The sequence below is a fragment of the Phaenicophaeus curvirostris genome, chromosome 28 (assembly GCF_032191515.1).
Source record: "Phaenicophaeus curvirostris isolate KB17595 chromosome 28, BPBGC_Pcur_1.0, whole genome shotgun sequence".
In the NCBI taxonomy this organism is placed as follows: domain Eukaryota; kingdom Metazoa; phylum Chordata; class Aves; order Cuculiformes; family Cuculidae; genus Phaenicophaeus; species Phaenicophaeus curvirostris.
Window position 1 is genome coordinate 2,453,518 of NC_091419.1, and position 19,722 is coordinate 2,473,239.

At 50.6% G+C, this 19,722-nt stretch overlaps 1 protein-coding gene across 1 annotated transcript in view; it reads left to right on the forward strand.

Annotated features, from left to right (window-relative positions):
• The first annotated feature begins 957 nt into the window (after positions 1–957).
• Positions 958–19,722, forward strand: part of ADAMTS10 (ADAM metallopeptidase with thrombospondin type 1 motif 10) — a 68,257-nt gene continuing 49,492 nt past the window's right edge. Inside the window, exons 1-2 of the mRNA XM_069877993.1 lie at positions 958–1,259; positions 15,552–15,874. Of these exons, the coding sequence (XP_069734094.1) occupies positions 15,787–15,874 (88 nt within the window). The 5' untranslated portion in view covers positions 958–1,259; positions 15,552–15,786. The remainder of the gene's footprint in view (positions 1,260–15,551; positions 15,875–19,722) is intronic.

Here is a 19,722-nt window from a genome sequence, read left to right on the forward strand (position 1 = left end):
CTGCCCCCAGAGATGGGGAGGCACTGGCACTGCCATCCTTTCCCTGTGTCTCCTCTCTGTATCCAGAACAAAGCAGGACAGTTTGGAAGGGCCCCTTTTTATAATATTTGCAGAATTGCCAGGTAATTCTCTTTTTAGCAACACTTGTGTATTCAGCTTTCTAATCTCAAAGCTGACTTAAGAAGGAAATGAGCTCCTGCCCTTTACAGTTGCTCATTGTTTCTTGTGTCCTGAGAGAGCTTTGTTTTTAAACAGGCAGTATTTTATTATTCACAGTGTTTATTCTTTCCTTTAGAAATGGATTGTCCTGCATGGGACGCTCCACGGTGGCAGCAGAATGAGAGAAATGATAGCATCACAAGAGCCAGCAGGGCAAAAATGATGTCACTGGGGAGGAAAGGGACTTCTGAACACATGAGCAACGTTTTGAGGGCATTTTTAACAGTAAAGCCAATAGCTGAAATTGCTGTAGAGCCCAGCTGCCTTTGTTAAGGCCATTTCATAGACTCATAGAATGGTTTGAGTTGGAAGGGACCCTGAAGGTCATCCAGTCAAACCCCCCCTTTCATCAGCCGTGCACTGGCTTTTTTAGAAGCTGCGGTTAAAATGAGGCTGGGAGTGGTGCTTGTTGTTGGGGGAAAAGCCAAAAATCCTGCTTTTCTCGATCGGTTTGATCTGTTCTCTGCCACCGTCAGCACAACTTTATTGCTTTATTGGGATGCTTTATCTGCTGGGAGCCTGGGGCTGCCTGGGGAAGTTCGCTGCCTGCTCCTTAAAACAGCTTAGCTGCTGAGTTTTATAGTGTTGGAGGCAAGACCTGCCTTCTGCACTGATGTCAGCGCTCAGGGCGGGACTTTTATAGCCCTGTGGGTTTGGGGAGGTTGGGTTTTTGGTAGTTTTTTTTTTTTTTTGGATAATCCTGGCAAAATTCCTGAGCAAAGTTTTTTCCCCCCTTTTTTTTTTTCTGAGCAGCCCCTATACATGCTGCCTCCAAGCTGCTCTCTTATTACTGCTCACTTCCTGAAAGGAGACTTTTTAGCAAAGCCGCTAACTCCAGCGCTGCCTGGGTCTGACAGAAGAAGGCTCTTGAGGAAGGCAACAAAACCCCTCAGCCTGGAAACTTTCTGACACGCGCAGGAGTGCGGGGGAGAGAGGAGCTTTTGGCTGCTGCTGGGAAAAAAAGAAAAGGAAAACACACCAGCAGCTCAAGGAATTAAAAAGGGGAAAAGAAGAAAAAAGGAAAAACACTTCAAAAAAAGGTAAAACACTCTTTAAAATCATTTTTCCAGGGAAGCCTCTTTCAGGTTGGAGTGGGGTGGTCTGGGGTGGAGGGAACGCAAATGTGCTTTGAAATCAGAACTGTCTCCCTGGAGAAGGAATGAGCCTGAAGAGCATTGCACGCTGGAAAAAACATTTGTGAGAATGAAAACCATGTTCACCCTTCTCCAACATTCAGAGTTTCCATCAAAAAAATGCAGGGTTGTGTTTCAAAGCGTCTGCAGACGGCAGGAGTCGGGCATCCGTGCTCGCGCACTGTGTCCCTCGCCTCCCCCTTTCCCCACACCGCTCCACAGGTTTTTATTGCATGAAACCCTCCGATCGCGTGTTTGCTGCTCTAAAATACAACTCTCTGCCTTGGGCAAAACTCTCAATTACAGAAAGCAGCGTCTATAATCCTTGCTGCTGAATTATACGTTCCTTGCTGTCTTCATTCCTGAGAATCAACACATACTGTGCTCCCTCTTTCGCTGTCTCTCTCCATCTTCAGAAGCTGCCAATGCCTCTTTCCCTCCTGTCCAATGTGGTCAGCAGATTAGAAAGTGTCTGCCCTGAAAAACTGCGCTGTCATTAACTTTGTGTGCATCCCCAGGCATTTGAACCCTTTGCAGTGAGTATTTCTTTGCTTTGATTGTGATTTAAGGGGTTTTTTTAAAGAAATCAATCCCTCAGAACATGTTATTTTAAACATCAAAGTAAATATTATTGGTGGTGGAATGCCAGAAGATTATCTCATTAGACCTGAAGAAGCTGCGCTATAAATAGCAAAGAGTTTATAAAATAACCTTGGCAAATATCTTCCAGAGGGGAGATTCAAACCAAGCCGTGCAGGTACCCTGCTCCAGCACCGGCCGCAGCTGCGTGGCAAAAGCTAAAATCTCACCAGAGAGTCATTTTGGGGCACTCTTCTGGTCAATTCTATGCAGGGATGTAAACCTCAGGGGGTGTTTCTTCTCCTCTTTCAGCCCATGCAAATCCCCATGCTGGCTGGATGCAGCTCAGCCACACCAGAGATCTGGTTCTTATTCTGCTCTCGTTAATATTCCTGTTAGCAGAGCTCACGTGGTGACAGCGTGCGATGGAGTGTGCGATGGGGGAGAGCAGGGAGATTTTTGAAGTCTTTGTTCATCTCTGGTCTCCCTGGTGTTGTGGATGGTAGAAAGGAAAATGCTTTGTCAGGTGCCCAAGTAATTCCCCAGCCAGCACAGGGTTGTTCCCTCTGCTCTGCTCGCCACAGCCTTGCCCGCACTAGTCTGAAATGCCTCTATCAGTGAGGCTTCCTCCAGGTCTTTGGAGGTTGTTCCAGTGTCACAAAGTTTCTCCATATATGGAACATGCTGAGTGCTCTGGTTGCTCCATCCTCAGCTTCCCATTGTTCCTACTTCGCTCCACGGCAGCACCCTCTCCTTTCCTTCTCCTCCTTAGCTCCCTGAAACCCCCAGCACTCATCAATGCATCTCCAGTTGCATTCCCCGAGCAGCTGCTTGTTGGGTGGAATGGGAAAGGTCCTGTCATCTCCTGTAAATCATGTTTTTCCCGGATAAGACTCGGGGGCTGAACTGTTTCATTTGGCAGAGGAAGATCCTGATAAGCTGTGACTGAGCAGCCAATGGGGTGAAGTGTAGCCCTAAGGGAAGGTATTGCCTGCTCAACATAAACAGTGTCTGCTAGTCATGCAGGAGCCCTTTTAAGAACCAAAATGCAACCTGTAACGTGAGAGGCTCTGTTATCACTGATGGCTTAAGGCCACCCAGACTCTTACTGGGAGCAATTCTCTTATCACATGAAGCTCTGGTCCAGAGGCAATGTGGGCTCAGCTGCCCAGAGGTGCAGCTCCATGAAAGGCTTTTCAGCACAGGTTGCATCAAGCCCACCCAGGGGACGATTCCATTCAAGCACTTATCTAAACATTCTCTGAACCCCCCAACTCCAAAAACCACTTTTCTTGCCAAGTTTCCAGCAATTAGTTCGTTCGAAGCCAGAAACACCGCAGGATGTGTTTGTCACGTCCTGTCCTGCCTAGATCTCAAGTTAACACAAATGAACTTAAAACAAACAGAATTTGGAGCAAATTCGTCAAGTTTTCAGAAACAATTCACTAGTGATTTGGGTGATGTCAGCTCAGATGTGCTGGAGATAAGCAAGTCAAAAAGGTCTTTGCTTGACCCCCAACCATGAGAAATGTTTGCAGGGTGAGTGGTTAGAAACGTTTCCTGGGAACCTCTAAGGAGGTTGGATCTCATGCAGCAACTGGAGAGTGAGAAACATGGAAACCACCAGCCCGGATACAGACTCAGTGTTCAACACTGAAGGTGGTTTTAGGGGGACTCTGTCAAAGCAGATCTCCCCATTTTGAACCATAGAATCGTTTGGTTGAAAAAGACCTCATTGAGTCAAACCATACCTGTCCTCTACTAAACCACATCCCTGAGCACCTCATCTGCCCATCTTTTAAAGACCTCCAGGGGTGGTGGCTCAACCACATGCTTGAGCAGTCTTGGTTACTGCGAGAGCCTTAATTTAAGTCTGCCACCAATTCAAGGCGTGACCACCAGGTCCAGGGAGGTTCTTCTCCCTCTGGACTCGGCACTGGTGACACCACTCCTTGAATCCTGTGTTCAGTTCTGGGCCCCTCACCACAAGAAGGATGTTGAGGCTCTGGAGCGAATCCAAAGAGCAACAAAGCTGGTGAAGGGGCTGGAGAACAGGCCTTATGAGGAACAGCTGAGAGAGCTGGGGTTGTTTAGCCTGGAGGAGAGGAGGCTGAGGGGAGACCTCATTGCTCTCTCCAACTACCTGAAAGGAGGTTGTGGAGAGGAGGGAGCTCGGCTCTTCTCCCAAGTGACAGGGGACAGGACAAGAGGGAATGGCCTCAAGCTCCTCCAGGGGAGGTTTAGACTGGACATGAGGAAAAATTTTTTCACAGAGAGGGTCACTGGGCTCTGGCAGAGGCTGCCCAGGGAGGGGGTTGAGTCACCTTCCCTGGAGGGGTTTAAGGGACGGGTGGATGAGGTGCTGAGGGACATGGTTTAGTGTTTGATAGGAATGGTTGGACTCGATGATCCGGTGGGTCTCTTCCAACCTGGTTGTTCTATGATTCTAAGAGTGGGGAAGTTCTCCACTGAGAAACTACCAAAATGTTTTAGCTCCATCTGACTTCAGTGGAGTGATGTCAGTGGCACGTTTGGTGCAGAGTCTCCATCTGTCTGCTCATTGTTGCTGCTTTCTTCCCTTCTGCCTTCTTTCAGGCTGGGAAAAGAAATGCTTAGGTTATGCCATGGCTGTCTCTTCAGTGCGTTTACATTTCTCTTTATCATCCCAACTCACTGTTACTGCTGTTGTGTTTCCTTTTCTTCCATCATAGCTTCACTTTTAAAGGGAAAATGAGTTGCATTTTATCTGTTCCGATGCATTTCTACAAATCCTTCTGAACTCAAACAGCAATAAACCTTGGTTCCTGATGAGCTGAACTCAGGGGTGAAATCCTGGCCTCTCCCTGTGGGAAGCTGTGCCACTGACCTCAACAGGACCAAGACTTCACTCTGAAGTAGCCTGAGTCAAAACCACAGTGCAAACGATGAGTTCAGTGCTGTTGGGTTAGTTCATTCCCTGGCCGTAAACGAAGGCAGCTCCTCCGCAGCCAGGCACAAAGAAATGTACTCAGTGGCCTTTGGGCTGCATCTTTCTCGCAAGCCACACATGCTTGTGAGTCGGCGTGTTTTCTGTTGCACTCTGCCATTCCCCATCAAATCCAAACCATCTGGACCATATGTTTCCCTGAACAGAGAACCTGCAGGGAGGGGAAAAGGGCCCATAAACTCTTTGCACAGCAGATCTCATTGACCTTGCTTAAGGGAGCTGGAGCATGGAAATGATCTGCAGGTCCTCTGGATCTATAAATCTTGGAGGGATTCCACAGCCCAATGCAGTCTGCAGGACTTTATCCTGCTGCAGAGCTCTCCTGGCACATTCAGGTGTGGTAATCATAGAATCATGGAGTGATTTGGATTGGAAGAAGGGACCTTAAAGCCCATCCAGTTCCAACCCCCCTGCCATGGGCAGGGACACCTCCCACTAGACCAGGCTGCTCAAAGTCTTGTTCAGCCTGGCCTTGAACACCTCCAGGGAAAATGGTAACATGTCTTGAGGTCTGTAGGTGCTCACAGACACGCTTCCTTGCACAAAGGAGCCCTGGGGTAATTGCATGGGGGCTGCATGATCTTGCACAGACTGTGTGCCTGCCTGTCACCAAACCACTTCTCCCTTTGCTCTGGTTCAGCATGAATGGAAACTGGTAGCATTCACCTGCTTGCAGGAGGATTTCGAAAGGTGGGGAGGTCGTAGGGTTGTAGCAGCAGCTTTCAGTGTGGGAGAGAAGGTAGGCTGTGTGTTTGCTTTTTTATGCTCTCAGTGCCCTGAGGGGCTGGGTGCTGCCTGCATACCTGCCGAGAGGGGGGTCTCACCCCAAGACACTGGAAGGCACAGAGGCAGCTGGAAGAGCCACCCCTCTGGCCAGCCAGGGCTCCTCTCCCTTTCGCTGTGTCACTGTGATGCGGATGCTTCTCTGAAAGGATACATTTCAGATTTCCTGGAAGGACAACTTGGTCAAAACAACTTTGCTGCTTTAGGGTTCTGCTCCACAGCTCACTGTGTGTCGTCCAAGCCCCTGAGACAGCCTAGCTTCTGTGATCCTAAACTTGATCTCACCTTGTTCTGAGAGTGGGGTGGGAACAGAGATCCCGTCATGTTCCTTACAACCTCAGCTGTTCTTTGGTTCAGCGTGGCAGGACCGAATCCAGAATGAGTGCTGGAGACAAGCTGTGTTGTGGATCCCTTCCCCTGTTCAGGGCTGCGCTGTTGCTGGTGCAGCGTGAGACACGGCTGTGCCACAGCGAAGCTCTGCTGTGCCGGTGGCTCTGTCCTCACTGCAGGTCCCACGGTGCTTCTCACAGCACTTCTGGGTAAGAGGAGGCACTTCAGATGCTCTCCTCCGGGAGCTCAGTAGGACTCTTTTGTCTCTTGAGCTTCAGCACATCAGGCTGTTCTGGACCATGGATGCACATGGTGTGGCCAGCAATGAGAGGGGCCGTAGTGGGGTTCTGTCCTCCAGTCTGATGACCAGACACGTCATTGTCAGAGGGTCCCAGCACAGGTACAGCACTACAGGTGTGTGGGGTATGGCCCTGACCAAAGGTCAGGCTGAGGAAGGAGTCAGATTTAAGGTGTCGTGCTTGGTGTGTGAGCTGTGACAGCCCTTCCTAAGGGATGACTGTATCAAACGTGCTACAGCCTGACCTGGGACAAACAGCTCTCCTGGAGAGAGCCAGCGGGGGTTATGCAGGTGAGTGGAGCTCAGTGTTGGCACAGGAGAGTGTTTGTCTTTATGCAACCCATGGACTCGCTGTCGCTGTTGCTGTGTTGTGTAAGCACAAAGACTGCTGAAGGGCTGCTGTGGGAGCCAGCTCTGCTGGGATGCAGAAGGCTGCACCGACCTGGTACAGTCACTGCGTCTGCTTGCTCAGAGATGCGAGTGCTCCTGGGCTTTCCAAAAGCCTGGGCCTGGCATCCCAAGCACAGCAGAGCCTTGTTCTGTGCTCCACACTGAGGGACCAGTGGGAGCACAGGGACGGAGCTGCTTGCATGGAGGCCCAGGAGATGTGGATTCTCTCCTGTCCCCCCTGGACCCTGCAGAGAGAAGGAGTATTTTATGAAGGCAGAAGGCAGTCACGCAGACGTGGAGATGCCCGAGATAAAACCAGCATTCATATATGGCATATCCAGAGGTCCTGGTGATGATGGCACACAGGCAGCACATGCGGAGGAGCGTGTGGGTACCAAACTAGATGTGCCTGCAGGTAGTGCCTGTCCTCGTACAGGTAGAGGGTATCCTCATGCGGATAATGTGTGTCCCTCATGCACAGCTCCACTCAAACAGCTGCAGTTATGGTCTGCATGCATGTGGATGGTGTGTGCATACCCACATCCACGGTGCTTGGGTGTAGGGGCACGGTGTGGGAGGTGACCTGTACTTTCGTTTAATGACCGATCAGTCATCTTTTTAATTCTGCTGGTTTGTACATGGCTGAAGCCAGCAAGGAGAGTGGTGGCAGAGGGCCAGCAAGTCTGGGTCACATGGAGTGGCTCCAAACTATTGCATAAGTCCTGTCTGAAAGCGGACCTGCATGAGAACTGGTGGAGTCATCTCCTTAAAGCAGCAAAGTCCGAGGCTGGGAGCACTGGGTCGCTCGGTAGCCACCTTACATCTGGCTGAAGCTGACTGGGCTAGCAGCTCGATTTCAGCTCAGCCCTGGAGCTTGCACTGCCCTGTGCTGATGAGATGAGTTGGCACTTCTCTCCTGCCTTCCTGTTGAGGACCTCCGAGCGTTTTACCACACTTGGAGAAATGCAGTGACCCCAGCTATCCAGATAGGGCCAGATCCTTATGTAACTGAGAGATAGGATTTCCAGAAAGCAAAGCAGTCAGTGTCAGAGAGAGGTCAGTGCTCCTGGCTCTCCACTTTATGCCCTTGCTTGCCATGGGTTTCTTTTGCCCCTTTACTTGTGAAATTAAAGATCCCACTAGAATTTGGAGAGGAGCAAGGGGATATTTCAGTCCTTTCCTCACTGAGAGTGCAGTGAATAGAGTTCACTATAAAACAATTCTCATGTTTTAAAAAAATACCACTCCCACACAGCACTGGAGTGAGCCCAAACCCCTGTGAAGCTCGCTTGTACAAAGGGATGGAGGGTGTGCCCGGCTAGAGCACAGCAGGGCCCAGCGTGGAGTGCTTGGAAGAGGGAGCGGGTGGTCTGAAGGCATCGAGGGTGTTCCGTGCTCACCCAGGCTACCAGGGTGCTGGTGGAGGGACGGAAACGTCGGCTCAGACCCCTCGCGTCTCAGCTTCAGGCTGGCAGCACCAGTCTGGATTCCCCATGTTGCTGGTGAGCGCCTCTGGCTGGAGTTGGAGCTTATTTTAGCAGCGCAAAAGCTCCTCTGGACAAACTAAATTTGACCCCACAGTTGCTGGGATGGGTGTCTGCAAAGACCTGCTCTTAGGGTGAGATGGAACAGCTTTTGCAAGTGAGGTGAGCTGCAGCGCGTGTTGGAGGTCCCCTCTCAGCAAGAAAGAGAAAGGTAAAAGCCCTTGTCCTTCCTGCAGCGTGGGCTTGATAAGAGGAGAAACGAGGGGGACGGTGAGGGGACCCTAAAGGGTTGCTGCACAGCAGTGCAGGCAGCAACCATCCCATGGCTGGAGGCTGCTGTTTTCTGGTGAACAGTGATAACTACGTGTTTCTAATTCTTTGCTTGCCGTGCCCCCAGAGAGGCCAGGCTTGGAACAGCAAAGCAGATTAAGGTTCAAGCTCTTGTTTTCAGTTCTGCAGACCTGTGGCTTTAACCCATTTTTTACATTCTGCAGCCGATGCTCCTAGCACTGAGCTGCTGAGTAGTTAATGCTGGTTTTTCTGGTTTTAACACATAATGGTTTAACCCATAATGGTTTTAACCCATTTCTCTGGAGCTGAGAAATAACTTCCCAGTGGAAGTCCTGTCCTGCTGGCACGATGACTGCAAAAAGGCTTCTGCCATCTGCAACTCAGCATGTTTTCAACTTAGCAGTCCAGCCAAATATTTTGTCAGGACTATCAGGAGTCTCTTGCTAAAAGCAGGGAAGTTTGGAGAAGCTTTGCATCCCCCTGCGTGTTCAGCACCTGCCCGGCCTCTCCCTGTGCCACAGGGGGTGCAGTGTGGCCAGGGGAGCAGGGCTGTTTACTCTGGCCTTAGGAACATGCAGGGACCTGTTGGGAGCTGGGGTGGTGACTGCAAATGCATGAAACACCAGCTGCTCCAGGGGAGCACAGCAGGCCAGCAGCTGCACCCAGCACCCAGCTGCATCACAACCCAGTGCCCCGAGGGAGGCACCTGCCTATCACCGTGCCCTGGGTGCTCTCCATGCCTGGCCGTAAGGGCTGACCTCTGATTTCTTGCCATGGTCGTGACTGGGTGACATTGCCCGCTTCTCCGATCTGGACCCAGAAGCCTGCTAAATAAGACCTGCAGATCAGCTGCATGGAAGGCAGTGATTGATGGGTTGGATGAAAGTGCAAGAAAACAACTAATTTTCCTTGATGACTCCAGGTTTGGGATATGTGGGATTGTTATCACAGAATGGTTTGGGTTGGAAGGGACCTCAAAGCCCATCCAGTCCCACCCCCTGCCATGGGCAGGGACACCTCCCACTGGATCAGGGGCTCCAAGCCCCATCCAACCTGGCCTTGAACACCTCCAGGGATGGGGCAGCCACCACTGCTCTGGGCAACCTGGGCCAGGGCCTCACAGGAAAACATTCATTCCTAAAATCTCATCTCATCTCCCCTCTTTCAGCTGAAAACTATTCCCTGCTGCCCTATCCCTGTACTCCCTAATCAAGAGCCCCTCCCTAGCTATTGTCAAGCCGTTTTCAGTACTGGAATCTGCTCTAAGGTCTCCCTGGAGCCTTTTCTTCTCCAGGCTGGACAACCCCTAGTATTTGGCCAGAGTCATCTGACTATACATTTTCCTCTATCAAAAAGGCTGGGCTGGGTCATTGGGGGTGGTTTCTGCATTCAGATGCATTCTGTAGATGTTGATGCCAGAGGTGGCCACTAGCACATGTGGCTCTGCAAGGTCAACCACACAAAGGTTACTCTTAAGTTGTGCTTGGAGTCCCGGGCAGGGGTGACATCAGCCTCTGCCTGGCAAAGCTCACCAGGGCTTTTGCTTTTAAGACATTCCAGTCCCTAATTAAATTATTTCCTCAGCCCTCCTGCTTTTTTGCAAGCCCTCCCATGTGCTTACTTTCTCAAGGTGGTGGGACTGGTGGTCTGGGTTCCCTCTGACCCTGATGGTGCTCAGCTCTGCGTCTCAGGCAGTGACAGGCATGTGGTGGTTTTCTGAGTGTCCCCTAAGCAGAGCAGCACGAGCTCAGATTGTGACAGTTCCTGGAGACCACACGGAAGAATTGTCCTTCAGCCTTGCAGCAGTATTTGGGAAGTAGATTTCAGCCAAGTGTTTACAGCAAAAACTTGTGAGCCTCCATGATGCAGTGACAGCAGGTGAGCAGGGGACTGTTTCTTTGGAAAACACAGTGATTTTAGGATTGGCATCCATGAGCTACAGGCACTGCAAGGTTTGCTGTGTGGCCTCAGCGGGTAGCTGTGACAACAGGCTGTTGGTAAGAGCAGGGTGTCCATGCAGGAGTAATGTGGCGATGCTGCTGCCAAGTGCCTCTCTGTCACCCTGGCATGACCCGTATGAAACAGCCCAGCACACTGCAGTCCGTATTTAGCCTGGTTTGCAAAGAAAATTAGACCCATGGAGCAAGTCGCGTTTGCAGTTTTTCCCCTGATGATGATAACTTATTGAACTGGTCAGAGAATTTCAAGTTGGAGTGCATGGAGGAGCAGAAATCGGTGTGGTGCTGTGTTTGTAGGGCTGCGTAGCTGCCCTCCCACTGAGTTTAAAGTGCTGATGGGGTCAGAGCCAAAACCGGCCAAGATGTGGAACATGGCATCATCCTGGCATGGATGGTTGGAATGGTTGGAGTTGGAATGGTTGGACTCGATGATCCGGTGGGTCTCTTCCAACCTGGTTATTCTATGATTCTATGGTTCTATGGTTAGGAAGTGCCAGCACTTGATTTTACAGAAGAAAGAAGTAACCGAGAGGGTTAGTGACTTTCATTTATTTGCTAACACCATTGCTAATTACAAGATGGGAATGGTTGGACTTGATGATCCAGTGGGCCCTTTCCAACCTAGTGATTCTATGATTCTAAGAGCCTAGAACTGCTGGGGTGAAGCAATTCATGGGGCGCTGTATGTTGGAAAAGGTGTTGTGGAAGGACCAGGGCCTGTGGAGGTGTTCAGTTCTGGAGCCATCACTACAGGAAGGACATTGAGGGGCTGGAGCGCATCCAGAGAAGGGAACAGAGCTGGGGCAAGCTGGAGAACAAGGGTTATGAGAAGCGGCTGAGGGCCCTGGGGCGGTTTAGCCTGGAGAAAAGGAGGCTGAGAGGAGATCTTGTAACTGTCTACAACTGCCTGAAAGGAGGTTGTGATGAAGTGGATACTGGTCTCCTCTCCCATGTAACAAGTAATAGAATGAGAGGGCATGACCTGAAGTTGTGCCAGGGGAGGTTTGAATTGGTTATTAGGAAAAATGTCTTCACAGAAAGGGTTCTCGGGCACTGGCAGAGACTCCCAGGGGGGTAGTGGAGTCCCCATCCCTGGAGGGGTTTAAAAGATGGGCTTAGGGATCTGGTTTAGTAGTGGACAGGGATGGTTGGATTTGATGATCTCAAAGGCCTTTTCCAGTCAATTGATTCTATGATCCTAGGTGTGCTGCAAGTATTTCCTCCCGCCAGGGAAACCTGGGAGCATAAATCTGTGTTTGTATTTATTTCTCTCTCAAAAAAAAAAAAAAAAAAAGGGAAAAAGGACACCTGAGCTCATAATTTGCAAAAGTTGGATGAGAAACCTGGAAGCCACCGGGGCCTGCATCTTTAAAAGCAGTTAAATTCCTCTTCTCTGCACTAGGAGGCACCTTGAACCTTCCTCTTGGCCCCGAGCAGAGCCCATCTGCTTCCTATTACCTTCCCATAAAACTGTCTCCCTGGCCAAAAAGCCGGGCTTTCAGGGAATTCTGTCTGCAGCCCCGATGTTGAAATTAGTAACAGTTGTCATCTGGTTTTCTTTTTTTTTTTCCTCTTCTCTTTGCTTGATTCCAGCTTGCATTCTAACCCCCCCCTTTCCAGCCCCCTCATTTCTTGCGTGTTTTCGGGGTGGGAAGAGGTGACCTCGAAGCCACCGTTGGCTCCGTCGGTGTCGGCCTCCGCTCCCCTCGTCGCTGCTGCCACCGCCTCCTCGCGCGGCCCACGGGTTCACGCGGTGAAAGCCACCTTGGCGCGAGGAGCGGGGAGCGTCAGCCGCTTGCGGGGCGCCTGCCAAGGACAACGAATTCCTCGGGAAGGAGCAAATCGGAACCGGCCCAAGCGAGGGAGGCACGAGACCAGAGAGGTCACCTCGTGCCTCTTCGTGGCCACCTCCAATCCTGGCCAGTGAGACCCTGGCGTCCTCCTGCCCCCCATGCAGGCGTTGCCTCTCGGCGAGCAAAATCTGGAAGCTGAGATGATGGAAAACTTCATGGATCAAAGCAGCCCTCGCTCTTCCAGTTCTCTCCGCCTTGTTATGGGTCCTTCTCTCACAGGGGCTCGGAAGCGAAGCATCGCTGTGAAGGAGCCGTGTTTTTCCTGCTGTGCGTGGGGAGGAATCAAAGCTGGGCCCTTCCCCCAGCCTGGCTTACGGGAATTTTGCAGCTGTAATTCCTGACGTGGGCTGTTCCGAACATATCTCCTTCCCCCAAGGTCGGGGTTGTGGGGTCTCGCAGCCTGCAATTCCCTCCTAGTCTGGGGATGCTGAGGTGATGGGGCTGAAGGAGAAGGATAGAGGATAAACAGCCACAGCTGCCACAGCTCAGGGTCGCAGAGAAAGGAGGGGAAATAATGACAGCCTTGAGGAAGTGGGTTCAACAGCTGGAAAACAAGAAAAATTAGTAGTGTGAAGCCCAGGAGAAAATATCCTTCAGCTGAGCAGCTCTCTGTCTGCAGACCTTGGAGCCGTGACAGAATTTCAAAGTTGGAATCTCAAGCTTTAATAGATGCTGAAAAATGCTGACTTAGGAGAGGGCCACAGCACGCCCGGCTTTCGTTTCGCCTTCTCCCTTTTCCAGTTTGCTTCCCACAGCCCCGCAGGGAGCAGCATCCGCAATGCTTGGCTGTGTGTTCCTGCAGCCTCAGCTCAGGGGGTGACACTGCAGAGGGGGGCTGGGTTGGGACAATCCCAAGCACAAACACAGGCTGGGCAGAAAGTGGATTGGGAGCAGCCTTGAAGAGAAGGGGATGAGAATCTGAGCGTCAGCCGGCAATGGGTGCTTGAAGCCCAGAAAGCCAAGTCCTGGGCTGCATCCAAAGCAGGGGGACCAGCAAGGTGAGGGAGGGGATTCTGCTCTGCTCTGGTGAGACCCCACCTGGAGCCCTGCGTTCAGTTCTGGAGTCCTCAGCACAGGAAGGACATGGAGCTGTTGGAGTGAGTCTAGAGGAGGCCACGGAGATGCTCTGAGGGCTGGAGAACTCCCTGTACGAGGACAGGCTGAGAGAGTTGGGGTTGTTCGGCCTGGAGAAGAGAAGGTGGCAGGGAGAGCTTAAAGCAGCTTCCAGCACTGAAAGGGGCTCCAGGAGAGCTGGGGAGGATGAGGGGGAACAGTTTTAAGTGGAAAGAGGGGAAATTGAGATGAGATCCTAGGAAGAAATGTTTTCCTATGAGGCACGGGCACAGGTTGCCTAGAGATCGTGTTGTGGTGGAACATGGCCAAAGAAGCCTTGCCAGCCCTCTTGCCTTTGCTGCCTGCTTCTTTTTACCTGTTGTGGGTGCACAGAACCGACCAAGACAAGATTTAGGCAGGTTTTCCCTGCTCAGGCAGTTTATTCTCATGGTTGCACGGTCTTCGAGGCCATTTTCATAGGTATTGTGTCCAGGCAACCTGACAAGTGGCACCAGATGTGACAGTGGAGACCAATCCAGGGCCTCACTGGTGGTCTTTGGCTGTTTTCAACTGCAAGTGAACAGTTAATAATCTTAAAATTTAAAATATAGAACTCTGAATAGTGGTTTAAAGTAGCACAATTAACCCTCCCACCATTTCTATCTGGTAGGGGAAAATCATTAACTTATTTAGATTAATTACGGGGGCAGGAATCATCTCTCTGATTTCTTCTTGTACCTCATGTGTGTAGTCTGACCTGCGCTGGGTGTTATTCCAAGCCCCCCCAGTACAAATAACATTCATTACATAGTAAAGATGGGAAAACAGAACTAGAAACAAATTGCAAACTCCCCTGAGGACACGAGGCAGATCAAAGGAGGAACCGGGTCCTCCTGCCCTGTGTTCTAGCCAGTAGATTTTGCTATTTAAAACACACGGCAGCAGAGCAAGGTAAGGGTTAATGACATTATGCCTAGTGTTTCCTAACTGGGATGAGGACCACACACATGCCTTGGATCTTTGCAAAGAGCACCATCCTCCCATCTCCAGCCCAGCCTCATCTTCCCAGCAGCTCAAGAGCATCCATCCTGCACCATCCTAACCCTAACCCTCTCCCTGCTTGCTCCAGCACCACCAGCCACTGTGGGAGTCGCAGCTACATCACCAGTCTGAACTCAGCCTTCAGTCTGGAGTGGCCTTTGCAGGTTGCATTTTACTTCAGGGCTGCTCTGGAGCAGAGCATCCCTGCTCAGATATTTGGGATTCTCCAGGCGGCAGTTTAGGAATGTGCCATATTCATTGCATGCATCATCCAGACACTGGATAGAAACGAAACCCACAGGCTTTATGCAACTCTCCAGCACGATGTGAGTTATGTATAATTGTCTCAGACTGAGTGAGAATTATCTGTAAGCCAACAAGCTTTCACTGAAGCAATTAGCAAATCATTTTAAATAGCAAATACAATTGGAATTGCATGATCCATTTGTGGGGAGAGCTGAGGAGAAGGGGAGTTCACTGAATGGGCCCTTTGTTTTCAATCACTTTTTTACGTTTAGCCAGTGCACTCTGAGAGTGAGTGCTGTTCTCACCGTGCAGTGACAGTCAGTGAAGCGTATTTTAAAGCCACGGAAACTGGAGTAGAGAGGATTTCCAGGTTCCTGCTCACCACCCTACGAATGTCGTACTTGGGGACACAGTCTGGTGGTGGAATTAGCAGGGCTTGATTGATGGTTGGGCTTGACGATCTTAAAGATCTTTTCCAACCAAAACCATTCTCTGTTTCTAATGCTTTTATTTTGTGCTTGTCTTTAAGAAATCAGGAAACTGAGACCATGTCACTCTTAAGTCTTCCTCGTGGGTGTGGCCACAGGACAAAGGGTTCGCATTTGTTTTAAGTGCCTTTTCTCGGGTATAAGGGATTTACAAACCCTTCAGTGCCACTTGCAGTGTCCCCATAGAAGGATAACATGTCTTTCCAGTGCTATGAACTGAAGTGGTTAATTGCATTTGCATTTGCTTCCCAACCTTTTCTCCTCTTCCTCCTCCTTTCTTTCCATATGACTCTTCCCTCTCTAAGATTGGCCTCACCTCGTTCACCCTGCACAGCATTTTCTCCCTCCTGTCCTCCGTGTCCATCCTTCTTTCCTCTCCCTGTCTCTCCCATTGATTCACCCCACTCTCTCCTTCACAGGAGCAATGCCACCAAGAGCCTGTCCTGCTAACTAGCCCATGCTGACCCCCGGGCACAGCACGCTGCGAAGACACCGTCGGCCTCGCTGCTTTGGGGAGAGCACAGAGCGAGGATGCCTGCGGAGGGACCGAGGACTCCTGTCTCTACATAAGCAGTGGCCGAGGGAGAGACATGTTGGGACAGCGCCCTTCCAGCTGGCACAAGACTCCCTGCGCTGAGACAAGCACTGCTAACCATGGCAATAGCTTGGAGGCTTCTCACGTGGACTGTCGTCTTCTCAGCGGCTGGGTGCAGCTTTCCCGGTTACGCGTTCCAGTCACAAGGTAGGGATCACTGTGGGGAGGGGAGCTGAATCCACCCTCCACCACTGACACAAACCCCAGTGCTGACCTGAGGGTGATGAGGAGTAGGTGGAGAAACTTCCAACTCTGCTCTGCTTGCTGTACTGCAGCAGAGTTCCTCCTGTTGAACTTGCAAGTGTTTTCCATCAGCTTCCAAGGAAAGGATGTCTTTTGCTCTGGGATGTTACGCTCCATGACTTTTGCAGAACTCGGAGCAGGAGGATCTGTGTAAGAAGAGAGCCACAGGCTTAGGAAGCGAAGGACATGTGGGGCTGTTTAGCCTGGAGAAGAGGAGGCTGAGGAGAGCCTCCTCAATGTAGAGACCTCATTGCTCTCCACAACTACCTGAAAGGAGGTTGTGGAGAGGAGGGAGCTGGGCTCTTCTCCCAAGTGACAGGGGACAGGATGAGAGGGAATGGCCTCAAGCTCCACCAGGGGAGGGTCAGGATGGACATTAGGAAAAAAATTTTCGCAGAAAGGGTCATTGGGCAGTGGCAGAGGCTGCCCAGGGAGGGGGTTGAGTCACCTTCCCTGGAAGTGTTTAAGGCACAGGTGGACAAGGTGCTGAGGGACATGGTTTAGTGATTGATGGGAATGGTTGGACTCGATGATCCGGTGGGTCTCTTCCAACCTGGTTATTCTATGATTCTATGTTTCAATAGAGAAAGCTCCCCTTCCACTCGTGTGGAGAGGCGCATCCTCCAATGAATAGAGGCTTTGTTACGAGGAGGGTTGTGTGTGTACAGCCAGCTGCTGCACTTGTGAGCAGTCGCATGCAGAGATGGAGTTCTCTACTGGACTCTGCCCAGCTGAGCCTAGAGAGATGTGTGGTGCTGGAGGAGCAGTTTTAGTCTGCACACAGGTTTCTGTGAGTGATACCATTGGGAAAGGCTCAAACCTGCTGAGCTGTGAGCACTTTGTACCTGTCTTGTATGCCTCTGTGTTTCTAATGCTCTTGTGTTTAAGTACAGAGCCACTCTTGCAAGCAATTGCAAGGAGAGCAGAATGTGGATCTCTTGTTCATAGATCATTGCCTTTGTACCTTATTTACTCCAGGTTAGGAGGGAAGGGGCTGGAAAGTGAGGTGGGCTGCTGTGTACCCAGCCTAGAGTACAAATCAGGTAACACAGAGGGGTTAAATTGCTAAATGCTAATTTGCTATTGTGATGTTTCTTAAGAAGGATGTGACCACTGCCGGCCTGGAGATAAGAGCTCCAAAGTTAGATGGATGTTTAAATGTGCAAGGTGTTAAAACCTCAACAGCAGATTTATGCAGCCATGATCCTGAAATAATATGTGTGCCCAGATAAATTGCAGCAGGGCCACAGTCAGCAATGTACCCAGGCTGTTGGATAGCACAGTGCTGTCAGGCTGTGGTCATCTTGAGGCCTCTGGGTCATCACGAGGCAGAACTGGAAAGAGTAAGAAGGTCAACCGAAAGGCGTGTGCAATAGAATCACAGTATCATAGAATCACTAGGTTGGAAAAGACCTTTGAGATCATCAAGCCCAACTGTACCTGTCCACTACTAAATCATATCCCTAAGCACTTCATCTGCCCAACTTATAAACCCCTCCAGGCATGGAGACTCCACTACCTCCTTTCACCCTTTCAGTGAAGAAATTTTTCCTAATGTCCAATTTGAACCTGCCCTGGAGCAACTTGAGGCCATTCCCTCTCATCCTATCACCTGTCACTTGGGAGAAGAGGCCAACAGCCACCTCTCTACAACTTCTGTTGAGATACGGGACATCTTGGGTCTGAGCATCATATTCTTGCTGAACATGGGAACTGCTGTACTGGACATTGCGCTGGGTGAGGTGCGAGGCATCAGACCCAGAGCTGCGTGCTGTGCAGGCACTGCACAACGTGCAAGATTACACAGGCAGGTTTTCTTGACGTTGAACCAAACAGTTTCTGGTCCTTTTTGCCAAAGCCTCTGGCAATGCCTGGAGTGACTGTTCTGGGCCTTCCATTTCCATCAATTCACACCTTCCTCCATCTGCAGCACTGTGTTTGCAAGGCAGTGATGCTCTGAGAAGGACGCAGCTGCCAGATCACCTCCAGTGTGACCCACTGCAGCTCAGACCGTCCCTCCCTCTTGAGTTCCTGCACCGTTTTCTGATACACCTCAGTCTAAACCCTCATCCAAAATTACAGTTAATGCGTTTGTGCTCTCCTGGATGCTGGCTGCCTCTGAGCAGCTCTGGGACATGAGTCTCAGCCCATGATATTGGTGGAAGCATGATGCTGTGGGAGCATCAAGGAGGGGACTGAAGTCCCCCTTCCCCAATCCCAGTGGAGTCCCAAAGGTCAGGCTGCCCCATACACCTCGATCTAAACCCAAAGGTTCACCAAAATTACAGTTTTAGCTTTTGTGCTCTCCTAGATGCTGGCTTCCCTTGAACAGCTCTGGGGGATGAGTCTCAGCCCATGATGCTGGTGGAATCACGGTGCTGTGGGAGCACCAAGCTCCCCAGTCCCTGCACAGTCCCAAGGGCCAGGCTGCCCCATGGGCCCCTCTTGCTGTCAAAGCTCTTTTTTAAGCTCTCTGCATTTGGAATGGTTGGCATCAGGCTATTGATGTTACTCAACACTTCTCTTGCCCGGGCTGCCGAGATAATCCTCACAGCACCCTTTCAAGAGGGTGAGATGCTGTTATCTCCTCTTAGCAGTTGAAGGCACAGAGAACAAAGGCTGGTGTTGTCAGCAAGCCACTGATTTTGACCGAAAGACTTGCAGTTAGCAATGGAGTGGGACCCACATGCCCTGTGTGCATGACTTTAGCTTGGCGTATTTGTTTTATGCAGGAAAAAGATTAAGGTATCACAGCCCTAAGCTGTAATTATCTTTGTGGGAAATAGCAACCCCGTGTTGAAGGTCTTTTCAAGCCAGGCGAGATGTAACAAGATTCAGATGGAACATGTACACTCGGGCTGCAGTTTTTAACAGCACAGGGAACAGCAGCTGAAACAATTGAGCAAGGATTCAGCGCACACTGAATGGCTTTTTAATCAAAGGGAAATTTTCTGCTGTACTTTAGTGTAATTGTAGTGATAGGTTAGACGTTTCCTGGTTTTAGGATGATAGATGGGGTTAATCTCACTGCTCCCAGCCCACATGTAAACCAGTGGAGGATGTAGCGAGGCTGCCACAATACCAGGGCAGCCTGAAGCCGCAGGGTCCCTTAGCATTTTCCACAGCTATCCCTTAGCAATCATGTCTGGGCTGCAAATGGGGCTTCTTTTTGCTCTGGTGACAAGACCAGAGCAAACATGTCCTTTCTTTTCATCCTTTAAGCAATTCTGCAAGGAGAAAGACAGTGGTAAGCATACAAGGAGGGAACAAAATCCTTTCTTGTCCACTTTTCACCTTCCCTCTCTTCTTCTTTTTTGTTCCTGCCTGCCCTGTGCCCTTTCCCTTCCTCCGCTCTCCCTGCTCCTCTAGGTGTATACTCCCTTTCCACCAAAAGTGGGACAATGAGGCCCCTCTTCCCACATCCCATTTTTCCTGCCTCCCAGCTTTCTCCCTTGCCCCAGGGTGTGTGGTTCTCCAAGGGTTCCCAGTGTCCTGCATAGCCATGCCAGGTTTTCCTGCAAAAGGGCTTTTTATAGCAGCTCTTCTGAAGAAGTTTGACAGCTCTCTGGAAACACCAGGCTGCTTATCACCAGCGTGAAGCCTCTGATACAGCGGGTGCGGGACGGCACATTTCAGGCCAAGATCTATTAATACAGCATGAAGCGGCTGAGAGGGCAGAGGGAATGTGGTGGCTTTTCAGGAAGGAAGGAAGGAGGGAAGGAGGGAGGGAATATGGTAACATCTGTGATGCT